A 14,192-nucleotide genomic window follows, 5' to 3' on the forward strand; every position below is an offset into this window, starting at 1 on the left:
AGCACTGTCGCCTCATAGCAAGAGGGTTCCAGGTTCGAATCCCGGTCTGGGCCCTTCTATGTGGAGTTTGCATGTTCTCCCTGTGCCTGCGTGGGTTTTCTCCGGGTTCTCCGGCTTCCTCCCACAATACCAAAAACATGCACATTAGGTTAATTGGCTACTCTACATTGCCCCTAGGTGTGAGTGTGAGAGTGTGTGGTTGTTTGTCTTTGTGTGTTGGCCCTGCGATTGACTGGCGACCAGTCCAGGGTGAACCCCGCCTCTCGCCCGTAGTCAGCTGGGATAGGCTCCAGCTCCCCCGCGACCCTGACGGATAAGCGGTATAGAAAATGGATGGATATTTGATTTGTCTCTCCCACAACGAGCTGGAGGTTCCACCGAGAACCAAAGTCCATAGTTGCCTTCAGGTAGGACATCATTCCCTGATCAGGACGCTAAGTGAGAGTCCTCGAGCCCGTAATGAGGCTGAACTGTTCCTTTAGACAAAATGATTTCAAAGCTGTGGATGCTCGAAGGCAGTTATCTTTGTGGCTTTGTGATTGCACCATAATCACCACTCATAGGGCTGCACTAAAAGCAGCATGTCTGAACAAATTCAAATTACACATGTTTCACACGCTGCTCTACACTTTAATAACCCCTACACAACTTTGATTAGAAAGTTGCGCTCGTGATGTCAAGAGTCCTGTTTTCTTAAGGGAATAGTTTTGCTAAGTGGAACGGAAGCTAAAGAGCAAATAAGTGGAGCTTTCACCAACCCTAAATCTGCCGCTAATCCATAAAATTACACCTGTCACTAGAAAGTTAGATCTATTAAAACTACTTCCTGATCCGAGAAGGAAAAAACCATTAAAATACACAAAGGTCTTCAATCTGCACTTAATTAACACAGCAACCTTTTCCCCCAGTGCTGGCAATCACTTCCCTATCTGAAAGATTAGCTTACGGATGCAAACACAGATTGGAAATGACCAAAACAACCCCGAGGCTGTGGCAGCGGAGAAGATAAATATGCAAATACATTTTAAAGAAAAAGAGAGGAAGGGAGGAAAGAGGGGATACTGCAATATTCTGTTAACTTGAAGTCATCACTTAGATAAGCAGTCACAATGTGAGCCATCATTGCAGTTTCCGTCATCTAAAAGCAAAATTCTCCTAAGATGGGCGACATGATCTCATCAAATGGGGTCAAATTTGGACCAGTTTAGGCAACACGTTCATCCCAATGCTGACGCTTCGTCACACGCTCGGACGTCTACCCTGTTTGACGCCACGAAGGCCGAACATGAAACACAACTTTGGTTAAGTTTGGCCACAGAAACTGCCTGGTTAGGTGTGAGCAAAGGTCGGTGACGCTCTTCGGACGTCGTTGGTTGGGTTGCACGGTTGCTCATGATGCTATTCGATGCCCTGGGAATAAGACGCAGCTCGTTTAGGGGTCCCTGGAGCAGCTTTTAAAACGCAAGATCAACAAAGCCTGCAGCATCGTAATTAAATACTCCTGCTGGGTTGAGTGAATGTGAAGACAGTGGCCTGTAGGAGGCTTTTTCCCAACTTAAAATCAGTAAAGAACAGAAATACACAAATTAAAAATGAAACAATTCATATTTTTGTATTTAACACTGAGAAAATGAAAGCGTCATGTAAAACGGGTCACCAGGGTTCTCATCAGTCACTTTCAGCAGCTGACAGGAAAGGAAGATGAGCATCTGTTAACGTTGCGTTCACAGCTTGTTGCTCTGTCGTGAAGTGACCACAAATCAACTGCTTTAACTTTAACACATCGGTTTGTTTGTGCTGGAGACGGAAGGGAAGTTCATGCAGCTGCACCTTGCAAACAAACAAACAGGAAACACAGTGTGGAAACACTTTCACCTCCTCCATCTCATCACTCTACTCGTCAAAACCCTTCCCCTAAAAGGGAAGCATCTGCTGACCTTTGCTGGTCGTAGCCGGGCTCCTTCCTGCGGCAGTGGAGAGTCACCACGCGGTGGCCTTCAGTCCTCACGTCCTGGCTGACGATCCACTGGGTGGGGTTGCTGGGACGAGCCCCGAGAAACGTCACCCCTTCTTTGAGCTTCACCCTGCAGAAGGAGAGAAGACGTCAGACACGAGGCTGCAGGTTTCTCCTCTGCTATTGTGTGCATCCAGCTGATCCGTGCACAGCAGCTGCGCCCAGACACACAGCAATACGTTATCCAGATGGCTCGCCGCGCCGTCTTCAAACGATGTCCCAGCTGCTATCTTTGCCTCTGTTTCCCAGGAGGAAATGTGTTCCACCTGTCAATCAGACAATCAAAACACTGCAAAAACCTGCGATCTGGATGTGCAGTTTGTACATACTAAAGTCGCGCCTGACACGTGTCGCTGCTCATCTTTGCGTAAATCTTATTCATTTCGAGCCCAAATAAGAGTGCATCAAAATAAATTAATCAAAATAATAAGTCTCCATTCGGTGAATGGTGAACACGGTGAATGTGCTGCTCGTCATATAATGAGGGTTCTGTGTAAGCGGGATGTGACCATCCCATTAGGCCACTCCTCTCCTCGGTAATAGATGCACTCTGTTGAAAAGGGCATTATGAAAAGGTTTCTTTGACTGCAGTAAAATTACAGCATCAATGTCCTTGGCTCAGTGGACTACAAAGGAGGAAAATGACCACAGAGGAAAAACACTGTAAAGCAAAATCTCCCTCAGAAGTAACCCATGTTGTAGCGTATATCCACCGCACAGCAGGAAGTCTGAGGGGGCCAAGCGCTGACAGGAAATAGACTGAGGTTCCTTAACATAATGTGGAAGATGAGTGATTTTGTCTGAGGGTGACAGCAAAGTCCCAGGATTGAAGAGAGGACTAAATTATAGAAGAAGGCCAAATCACTTTCCCCGTCCAATCCATAGCAGGTTGGCAGATGGGACCAAAGATAGGACTTTGCTTTCATCTTGAATTTGTTGCCGCACTTTAACATGCGCTATGCGATTGCCTGTCTGTACGCCAATGAATGAATCTGCCCTCTCCTGTCGAGCGTCTTTCTTTGATGTGATGTCTTATCATGCCGTGAAGGGGGGTTATAGGTGAAGTGAAAATGGGTAATATGACAGACGCTATGTTCCCCGTCTGCATAGGGTGAAGACAAACACGCCGCTGACTCTGTGTGTGTGTGTGTGTGTGCGTGCTGCAGTCTCTCCATAGTGATTTGATGTCTTTTTGCCAGATGCTTCCCCCTCTGCTGTGAATGAAAGCCTACACACACACACACACACACACACGCACACACATCACACGTTCGGCCTGACGCTGAGATCAGACCACACACTCTGAGATGAGCTCTGTGGCAGTCCAGGCAGCCATGACTCGAGCGGCCGACATGACAAAGACCCTGACCAGTCGTAGCTCGCCGTGTTTTGCAACGCCAAGAATACCATTCGACACGCCAAAGCCCGCAAATATCGGTGTCCTGAATGAGAGCCCTAACCTTGAGCCATTCATCATCGGAAAGAGAATAAATGTGTGGGTTTGCTGTGATGGAAACATCGATCCTCTCGGGTTTGTGGTCGCGCTCCAAACGGAGCTCATATGGCTGAACATAATGGAAGCTGTGGAGGTCGAAACTGAACCTTACATGCGTCATGTATTGTTCACATGCAAACCGGTTCGCAAGTTCCCTTAAGGGAACAAGGACTCGAGACCACATCCGTCTTTATCTGAGTTTTTCCTGTTATTATCATGATCAAGTTTTTTTGTTCATCCTGTGTGTTTTTATATGAAGCACTTGGTGCAGGTAAAGCACTTTGAGGTGCTATACAAATAAAGTTTATTTTTAATAATAATTAGTTTTGTCATTATGCTGCATGCCCACTGCTTTTTATAACTATAAAAATAAAAATGTAAAACAAATCAAATCTAGCTAAACAAATTAATAAAATAAAATCAATATTTACTGTGCTGACCTTTTTAACTGTTGTATTTTTTTAATTATTTTTACTATACTTTATTAGTTCTCTGAATAACTGGCCAAATGCCCAACAGCCACGAAACATATGTCTTTTCAAAATCCTCAATGTTCACCTTCTGGGCAGTTAGGTAGGTTATATTTATATTCCTACTCCTTAACTGAAGCTGACAAGAACCTGCTTGCTGGAAATCACTTTAACTTTTCTGCTTGTCGACTACATGTTTATAAATTGGGCGTATGGAGGGCTAACATCTACTGGAGTCAAATTCCTTGTATATCTGAGTGTACTTGGCCAATAAACCTGATTCTGATTTAGTGGAGACAACAAAAAGTAAATTACAGCCTTTCATCTTAACCTGCCGCAAATGCTGAATGTCACAAAATAAAATCTTCCACGGAAGGATTTTTTTTTCCCACTAAATGGAAGCTCCACTGTCCAAGCCAGCGTTAAAGGAAGTGCTGAGGAGGAACTTCCTGTAACACAAAGAGCTCAGGCACAGTCCTCTTCGGGTCCCGGCGGGGGCCCTGGTCTGGTATCTGGCTTCTTTACACCTCAGTGGTCAGGATGTCTATGAGCGGCTTCCAGTGAGGCTTCAGGGATGTTTTGAACACGCTCGAGTCTCAGTAGAGAAGCAGTCATTACACCACAGAGCGTAACCGAGCTCAGCGAGCACGTGTTGGAGTGGGGCTGAAGTGCCTTTTACCGACCTGATGGTCAGTGTGGTTCTGTAACCAGCAGCCAGCGTAGGAGTGTGCTGCAGGTTAAGCAGCAGTCATCCGATACCAGTATTAAATTCACCTCAAATACAGCAGCTGCTAAAAATATATCCAACTAAGAAATCCTTGTTTCCATCAAAACTAATGCTGTCTTCGATGGAATTCAACATGTTCATGTGCTCAAGTACTGTAGTACATCACGCTATTTTCTGCACGTTTATCACAACTAAATGGTATCAATCTGATTGGTGGCAAAGCAAGTCAAGGTCAAGCCTGACAACAACTGGCCAGAGCTGTCCTCAAAGACGCCAAGCCGACACTCCGGGAGGGGGGGAGTTCATATGAATGCACCTGGGCGTCGCTCAGACTCTGAATAGGTCTCATGTGAAGCAGTGGAGCTACAATCGAGAGCGACTCCTCGGAATACCAACTAGAGGGGAAGTAAAGAGACGACGGCCCGCGGAGGGAAGAAGGGATTCAATGCAAAAAGGCAACAGCTGACAGCAGCTTCTCAAAACTGTCAGCAATCAGGAGAACCTGACGAGTCTTGGCGTGCTCTGCAGTAAGCCGGAGCCGAACGAGGAGATGGGGATGCTGGTCGTTCAGAGGCAATCAGAGAGCACAGAGGGCTCCATTCCAGATTCTCATGCCATTTCATGCCATCACCGACCTTTCCTGGATAACAAGTGCAGAAAATCATGCTGCAACTGGTGTATATTCCATCCTATCATTCTCTCTCTCTCTCTCTCTCCTTTCTCCTCCCTCAGACCTGATGCTATGCTCGGACTCCTCAGGGGCTCCCTTAATAAATAGTGATGAGATAAGTAGGAGAGCTACCTCTCAGCGGGGGCAGTGAAAGAAATAAACATTTCCAGGGGAAATCCAATAACGTCAAGGCTGGACGATAATGGGAGTCCCCAGCCAGTGGTTTTGTGTCCCACATCCAGGGCTGCACTACAGTTACCTCTGTGGCCAGCTTCCATCTGGCTCTGATGGGTTGCTGCTGGCTCACGGACGTCACAGGGTTTGGTGACCTATTCAGACCATTTCCCCCTGAGGACCATATGCATCCATAATCTGCAGCTCCCCGAGGAAGCTTTTGCTGTTTTATTGTGCCATCCCGCCAACATGAACTGTGTGCAGGGAACGCAACGGCTCAACAGGAAGCAGGGGGAAAAGAGGGAAGCTGCAGTGTGGGGGAATGGCTGAGAGACAGCAGGAGGACAGCACTTTGTGATGGTTTGTGGTTGATGGCTAATGGAACAGTGTAAAACGCTGTGCTCATCTACGAGTCTGATGCTTCGTAGACCATAACAAACACACACACACACACACACACACACACACACAGTGGCAAGCAGAAAATAAATCAGGCCAAACGCCTACACTCCAATTCCGAAGTGACATATCAAAACTCAAGACTTATTTTACTTCTCCAGTGTACAATGAGATGTGGAAACTTTTGCAAAGTCTTAAAAGATTCAAAAGAAGGATTTTTAATGCTTTTTACTGGTGTGCTTGTGCGTGTATGAGATGTGTGTGTATGAGATCAGTTGATGGGTTTACCGCACCAACCCTCCCTCTCAGCTATAAGACAGTGCTGAGGAGGAGGAGGAGTGTGTGCCGAGTGCTGAGTTAGGTTCCTTTCTCGCTATCCATTTTAGCATCTCGGGATGACAATGTCAACCCGTCGGTCCATCACTTCAGATTGAAGGACTGCCATGAAATCCCGAGTGGACTGATGTCCGCCACAGGAAGGTCAAAGTTTTCATCTCAGCCACATGAACTGGAACAAAGGTTTCATGGTCGGACAATGTGATGGTGACCCCCGACCCTGTGAAGGTGACCCCTGACCCTGCCCCCCCCCCCCCCGAAGTTCATGAAGGACTTCACTAGCAACATGATTAGCATGGACAGGGGACAAAAAAGAGACAGTATCCAATTCCAGAACAATGTCAAGTCTATACTAAAGTGCAGCTCTGTATGGAAACCAGAGGTGATACGAGAAGGATCGAGACATCCGACAATGGATGTCCGAGAGGCTGCGCGGCTTATCTGGAATTAAACAAAAAAAATCAAAAGCAAGAACCATAGCAATGAAATATGGCTGCAAACCAAGGCCTATATCATATCAGTATCAAACTGCTAGTCCCACCCACTTCCTGTTTAGCCCCACCAATTACGAGTACAGATATGGTTGGCTGAACAGATACAGATAAGGCTGTACGCGCTTATCCCTACTGGTTAGCATCCACATGCGAACATTGATGTTGTGAGCATGTTAGCACGCTGATGTTAGCATTTAGTTGAAAGCACTGCTGTGATTAAGTACAGCTCACTGCGCCACAACACTCTTTGTCTGCTTTCTTTTTTATTTTAGGGCAAGGCAGGAGATCATAATATTGTATGTAAGGTCATGTGTGAGTGGGAGTTAAGGTAGACGGGCAGACAGTGAGACAGGCAGGTTATGGAGGAGGATGAGTGACTGAGTGTGTGTGTCAGCACCGAGTGTTTTGTGCTGCTCGTCTTGCAGTCATGCAACAGGGAAGGAAATCTGATGCGTCAATACCAGGCAAGATACCAAAATAACTGCTGATTGTAAAGGTACACACTTAAAATAATATAATATATGTAACAGGTACAGGTAAACAGGTAAACTAAAGATCCTCACTAAAATAACTGATTGGCCACTGATCATTATTGGCTGTTATTCGTTATAAATTGAGGTCTCTATAAAAGCCAATCAGATGCACAGGCAAGACAGTTTCTCTGAGCGCTGCAGTAGAGCATTTGTGAGGTCACACACTGATGTTGGATCAAAAGGCCTGGCTCACAATCTCCGTTCCAGTTCATCCCAAAGGTGTTGGATGGGGTTGAGGTCAGGGCTCTGTGTGGGCCAGTCAAGTTCTTCCACACCAAACTCATCCAACCATGTCTTTATGGAGCTTTGCTTTGTGCACTGGGGCACAGTCATGCTGGAATAGAAAAGGGCCTTCAACAAACTGTTGCCACAAAGTTGGAAGCATAGCATTGTCCAAAATGTCTTGGTATGCTGAAGCATTAAGATTTCCCTTCACTGGAAGTCAGGGGCCGAGCCCAAACCCTGAGAAACATCCTCGTAAAGAGGACTGTCTGGATACGTTTGTCCTTATAGTGTATGTGAAATATCTCCGGGCAGAACCTCACCATCAGGAGGCAAGCTAGTTAGCTGTTAGCAGGATCCCCCACCCGTATCCATGTAAATACTAGCATCCATTTCAGCATATAGACAGCCATCTTTTAGCTTTTTATTGGTGTAACAGGGCTGTCGGTGGAAGTGCCAGAAGTGACTCTAAAATAAGAGTCTGAAACAATGCAGTACATGAGACAATTACCTGCCGTTTGCTCGTGTGCTATGGAGCCAGTAAGTGCTGGTAGGCTTCTCTACCTTCAGTAGTAGCTCTTTTTACCCCCACCCGCCAGGAGACACATTTAATTGGCTTTTCATTTTGGAATCACACTGCAGAGATTACAGAAGTACCCTTTGTTGTGCTGAGTGGCCACAAAAGAGAGAGAGGAAAACATTTTGTACGGAGATCTGTTTGCCAATTACTCCATCTTTAGTGTAGGCTCAGCGTGAAAGAAGAGCATCGAAAATCCCATTTGAAGAATTCACATGATTGCCATCGTGGAGCACGTTCTTACGGCGTTCTCGCAGAATGTGTCCACCTAATTGGATTTTCACGACAGTCAAGAGCACAGCGAGAGGGGGAAAAGCAACACAGAGAAACAGAAACAGACGATAACACTCCACTGTGAGATATTTTAAGACTTATAAAATATTAGCACAGCTTTTCCTCTCCCGTTTCATCAGATGAAAGGCTTTTTCAGACAAACCAGACTCAAATTTAGCTCAACAAATTCTCCATCAATGCAACACGACTGAGTGCAGTTAGTCTGTCTGAGGGGTTTGTGTTCGTCAAGCCTCGTGCACCGCAGTATCATCCCTTGTTGGAGGATATTAAAGTGTATTTGAGAGGAGCTGATTTAGAGTGAGCAGCAGGTAGTGGGGCTCAACAAAGGCTGCTGCACAAGTGTGTGCATCTCCTGCATGGGGGCAGGTGGGCAGGAGCTGCAGGCTAATCTGCAGTGTGTGGAGGTTAACACGAAGCCTTTCATTCTGAGCTCGACAGCAAACGCTTCCAACACTCAAACAGGGCAGGACACACACACACAAACGTACACATGCAGTATGAACTCATGTATGAATGTATGCTTTGCACATGTATGTACACACGCCCTCAAACAAACAAACGCATATTCAAGGGAGAAGGCGTCTGTTAATCTGTGATGAAAAGATGATGCCACAATGACGCCTTTGGCAAGAGAGATTAACCTGCACACTTGTTTTCAACCTTTTCTTGTTTTCATTTCATTTCATTTCCACTTTTGAGAAGATGGGGGGGTAAATAGTCGTGTGGCGTGTTGCTCAAAGGGTGAAACATCAGCAGGTCACCTCAGCTGAACCACAGGGTTTGTAGTGGGTTTCGATGGTACAGTCCCTGTAGAGAGCATGAAACACATCGGCCAAAATGCAGTCCATCAGGTGGCATCTGGCTTTTTAAAATGTATCTCCATTCATGTGCACATGTCTGCGGGGATTAGCCGAAGTACCATCTCACCAACGCCATCCTCCAACACCGGAAGCTTTGAAACACGGGCTGTTGTTCCGAGATTTTTGAATTCAGTAAGACGAATGAGAATCTTTGCGGTTACTTGAAATATTCTGGCAAACAAGGAATAAAATGAGCAGGAATTTCACGTAACCATTAAGGGAAACATTTATTCCATCCTCACAGTCACAGATAGAAAAGTCTGTGAAAAGTTGCAGTGGGTCACACTTTACATTCACGGTGCTTTAAAATGTCTCCCACCTTTGGTCTTCCACCTGTCGTTTAACGCAACACGTGTCCATCAGCAGCGCGGATGGCGGTCATAGAGTCGGAGATGGTGACTGACAAACGGAGACCTGAATGCTCTGACACAGTGATGTGACGACTGCCATCGCGGCACAGGGATCTGTCGGGCTGGAGAGGACAGGGTGGCAGCACGGGATCCTTCGGGGATCACACTCGGGATTCAGCATGATGTTGGCTTCTTAAACTTCCCCCAGAGCCCAGGGGGTATTTACACCGGCTTCCTGTCGTCTTTCACACATCCCCTCATCCCTCGCCCTGCCCCGATGTCTCCCCTTCCCGAGGGGGTATGGCAGTTGGTAAAAGATAAGCTTTGTGTCACGGCAGAGGCAACTGACACCGCTTCAACAACATGAGGATCGAGACTGCAAACAGAGAGCTAATGCGAGTCTCCGATACACACCCACACCCATCTGCTCATGTATACCTACACATGAATGGAAGGTCTAATGTAGTGCAGACACATTTGCAGGGTTAAATAAGCATAACAGAAGCACCCAGGAGGTCACACACACACACACACACACACACACACACACACAGAGTGAGGTAATGAACAGCCTGCTGCAGTAAATGGCTCCCGGCATGGCTTATTCTAATGCTCACAAAATTGCTTTTAATTGGTGGAGGAGAATAAATCAATGCAAACCATGTTTAGAATACTGCCAAAGGGGAAGAGGGCAAAAAATGAACAGAGAGGAATAAAAGCTGGCACGTGCAGATCATCAGACGAGTCCGCAGCAGAAACGAAAAATGTTAACGACGCTGCGATGTTGACGATTTTGTTTTGCTGCTCGTTTAAACTGGTGACACAAGTGAGTCAACACAACCGTTCAAGGCATGGCTAGACCTAGACCTGGAGCCGGGGTCTGCTCCGAGGGTTCTGCCTTCCTCTCCACTGTCGCCAAGTGCTTGCTCAAGGGGGAATGCTGGGTTCTCTATATTACAATTTAATTCAAGAGTTTGGTCTTGACCTGCTCTAATTGGAAAGTGTCATGAGATGACTTCACCATAACCAGCTGTTGTGAATTGGCACTTTATAAACAAACTGAATTGAAGTGAAGTGAAACTCTTGCAGGGTCGTATCTCCACACGGCGAGCCAGTGAGTGATCAGTGATGGAGGATCCTCAGAGACGCAGGAGGCCTCATGTCCCCCCACCCCGCCATCCACAGCTGCTTTGATGGGAATTAACTGACAGTCTCTGGCTCTCGTCTGATCGACACAACTCCATCGGCAGCTCGGTGACCTTTACCGAGAGAGCGGGAGAAAGGACGGCCACCCACCTCGAGATCAACGCGTCGGAAGATAAAACAACACCAACGTCAGAGGCTCAATGAGATGACACAGCAAAGAGTTTGACTCCTCTCAGAAAGACGAGGCTGCAGCCTGAGGTGTACAACGGGCTGCAGTGATGTGTACGTTGTGCGAGTGTAAGAGAGTCTTTGCTCCAGTTATGAAAAAGCTGTGGTTAAGAATATCAAATGGCTTGAGGGAGATAAAAGCCCAAACCACAGGCAAGAGGGACCAGGCTTCACCGAGGACGAATCCAAGAAATAGATTATAATCTCCTGCATGTCACCGTCTCGTTACCGAAAGCTCACAAAATGAAAATTGCACCTTTTTCTGTTCAGTTCCTCCCAAGGAGTTGATATGCGTTAAAATATTCAATTTGCAGGCTCACCAGGTAAAATCCATTAAAGCCAGCCAGTAATGTCAATTGAATTAGAGCTGCCTCGTATAAAGCATAGATTCCCTGTTCCTTCAGCTGAGTGGCTCTGCTGGCACCTTGTTTGTAACCACAAGGCAAATGGGATTAGAAGGAGACACTGGCCGCTAATGTAATGGCACAACTTTTCAAATCATGCAAAACCACAGAGAGCCACTAACGACCTGATACAGCACAGAGAGAAAGCATCGCAGGCTGTTAAAGGCTCAATTCGTATATGCAAAATTGGCACCTAAATTGCTGAGAGTCTGTCATCCAACTGGTGCTTGTTTGTGAAGTGAATTAGGTGGGTTGGGGACACTCTCTTCACCTCAATATTAACTGTGTGAACACAGACTGTGGACACTGTGCATAACACTACGCAGCAGCGTTAATTTCCTTAAAGAAAACGATGATATCTAACATGAGATGTCACGACTGCTTATAAAGCTGCTGCCATCCACAGTTAAGCTGGAAGCCAGTCTGGATACTACATAGTGGGCCAACACATTTGACTTCCAAATTGTGTCCTTAGTTGGCAGTTTTATATATTTTTCTGCATCTCAAAACACAAGACGACCTTTCCTAAAAAGAGATGATGGAGCCTCGAGGACCCGCGGCCTGCAGTCCAGTCGCTTTAATCACGCTGCTCCTTATGGAGGACGACTCTGTCCTAATTCAGCAATTACAGAAGGGTGTGCTGACCCCTAAAGGTCTTCGGCAGAGTTAATGATCACCACAGCTGACACCTGACCTTGGCCTGTGCACTTCACAATACATTACGAAGCTGTGATTGACAGGTGATGACAGGCCAGGTGACCCTGCATCAAAGTGGACAGCAGACGTGACGTGTCCTCGTCCTGTATGGGTGCTCAGAGAGCTGTGGACAGCTGACAGACCAGCAGTTCCACAGCTCTAAAGCACACGGCTCGTCCTCATCTGACCGGGGACAGGTGTCTCTCAGGTGTCTCACTGACACACACACACACGCACACACAGGACAGGAGAGCTCTCTGTAAACCGCTCGTCTCACCTGCATGTGAATAAAAATCTGCTTTTTACATCTAAATCAGCACTGCAGACGCGCAGCCACACTTGATTTGTTTGAAGTGACGAAGTGTGACAACACAGGCTTCAAACACACACAGACAAAGGTAATTACCACTCTGAATGTCTTTAAAAAGAAACCTCCGCCCTCAAGCATCTTAAATCTTACAAATTTTGGATAAAAATGTGGCGGAATCAAAGAGTGGCTCTTTGGAGGCCCAGACACAGAGACTGAAAGAAGAAGAAACAAACCAGCCTCTCACTGTTCAGGAAGGCACACGAGCTTCTCTGAGCACTAAATGACATCCTGATGCAGAACAGGTCGCAGCCCTGACTGCTTTTACTGTGTTTACATTTCTGTTCTCATCCTCAGCCTGCCTTTCCCTCCAAAGTCATAATCCAACCATCATGGACTGCTGCCCCCCCCACAGCCAAACTTTAATCTCATTTGTAAACACACAAACAAAGTGCTTCATGAATAATTCAGCGCCTTTACTGACGCAACACCGAAGACAGGATCTGTGCGATGAGACAGAGGACAGAGAGAGGAGGACCTGTCCACACGCGACTCGTCCCCGTCCCCCTCGTCCTGCCGCGCTGTATGTAGCAGCAGCAGTCAACACGCGTGGCGTTCGGTCTGTTAGTGAGAGGATGTCATGTTCTGTATGCATTAAGGACGCGCATTAACTGATGCTTATTTCATGGCTGGTTATTTCATTGACAGGAGTGTGTTAATAAAGAGGCTGATTTATGGCCGTCTGTCTCCGTCACGACGGGACTGAGGAGTCAGAGAGGAAAGAAAAGGAAAGAAACCTGCTGCCTTTTGTTGGTTTCTTTGCTCATCCCCACCTCTTTCTCTTCTACACGAAGTCGTCATTTCTCATGGCTCATGTCTCTAAGCAGCCTTTATTCAATCCATTGTAGGTACTGTACACACACACACACACACACACACTTTCCACTCTCTGCTAAGTGCACATTATATGCAGTATGCTTCATTTCACCTCAGCTCAGGCTGTTTACTCAGCACACACTGCGAGTTAATGACACTGTGACAATTAGTAATACCACTTGTTTACAAAGCGCGAATGTTGTCGCTGCTGAAAAGTCTGATGGAATTCTTTACAGCGAGCAAAGGACGAAAGCTATTTTTGGAGCTCGTCTGCCCTTCAGTTCTACAGGTGCAGATGTGTGCGGATCAAACACCTGACCACAGGTGAAGGCCACAGAGGAGACTGTTCTCCTGGGAACCTTGTGATTCCATCAGTGTATTTACCAAGAGCAAACACCTCCCTGTGTGCCTCTCGGCTGACAGATGCAGTAGATTCACATTACAAACTTTATAGCTGTAAGACAGCAGCCTGCCCTTCTTGTATGATATCTGAAGGCGGAGAGTGTGACATGAATACGCTAGCAGCTGCCTGCCTTTTGGAGACTTGATTTGTTTGAGTGTAAAATGGCTTGAATTCACCTCTTCAACATGTTTACTGAACGCAATCTCTGCTGTCTGTCTGCCGCGAGGAAACAGCACAGCTCAAGGTCTTCCCGTCAGCTTGAAACTCGCACAACAGACGTGCAAACAATGTCAGGGCCTCGAACATTAGACGCCCGAGAGCGAGCTGCTTGTAACCTCGTTGGGCGAGAGGAATGCTGCAGTTTGTGCAAAAAGATATGGTGGCATTTCACCAAGGCTCATGAGGATGCATGGAGCTGACACTCACGTCTGCCGCTCGGCAGCAAAGAGACGGAGACGTTCCACAGTAAATTGCAGACAGAACAGGAAAGCTGAATCCTGTGAAATTTGCATTTTAA

The 14,192-nt window shown here is 46.6% G+C and overlaps 1 protein-coding gene across 2 annotated transcripts in view; it reads right to left on the reverse strand.

Annotated features, from left to right (window-relative positions):
- si:dkeyp-14d3.1 (transmembrane protein 132C) overlaps window positions 1-14,192 on the reverse strand; it is a 107,757-nt gene that overhangs the window by 55,547 nt on the left and 38,018 nt on the right. For both annotated transcript variants that reach the window (XR_006843192.1, XM_046386766.1), the window contains exon 3: window positions 1,938-2,084. Coding sequence is in view for 1 of the 2 variants with exons in the window: in XM_046386766.1 (XP_046242722.1) it covers window positions 1,938-2,084 (147 nt within the window). In the remaining variant the exon portion in view is untranslated. The remainder of the gene's footprint in view (window positions 1-1,937; window positions 2,085-14,192) is intronic.

This window comes from Scatophagus argus, chromosome 4, assembly GCF_020382885.2.
Source record: "Scatophagus argus isolate fScaArg1 chromosome 4, fScaArg1.pri, whole genome shotgun sequence".
Classification (NCBI taxonomy): domain Eukaryota; kingdom Metazoa; phylum Chordata; class Actinopteri; family Scatophagidae; genus Scatophagus; species Scatophagus argus.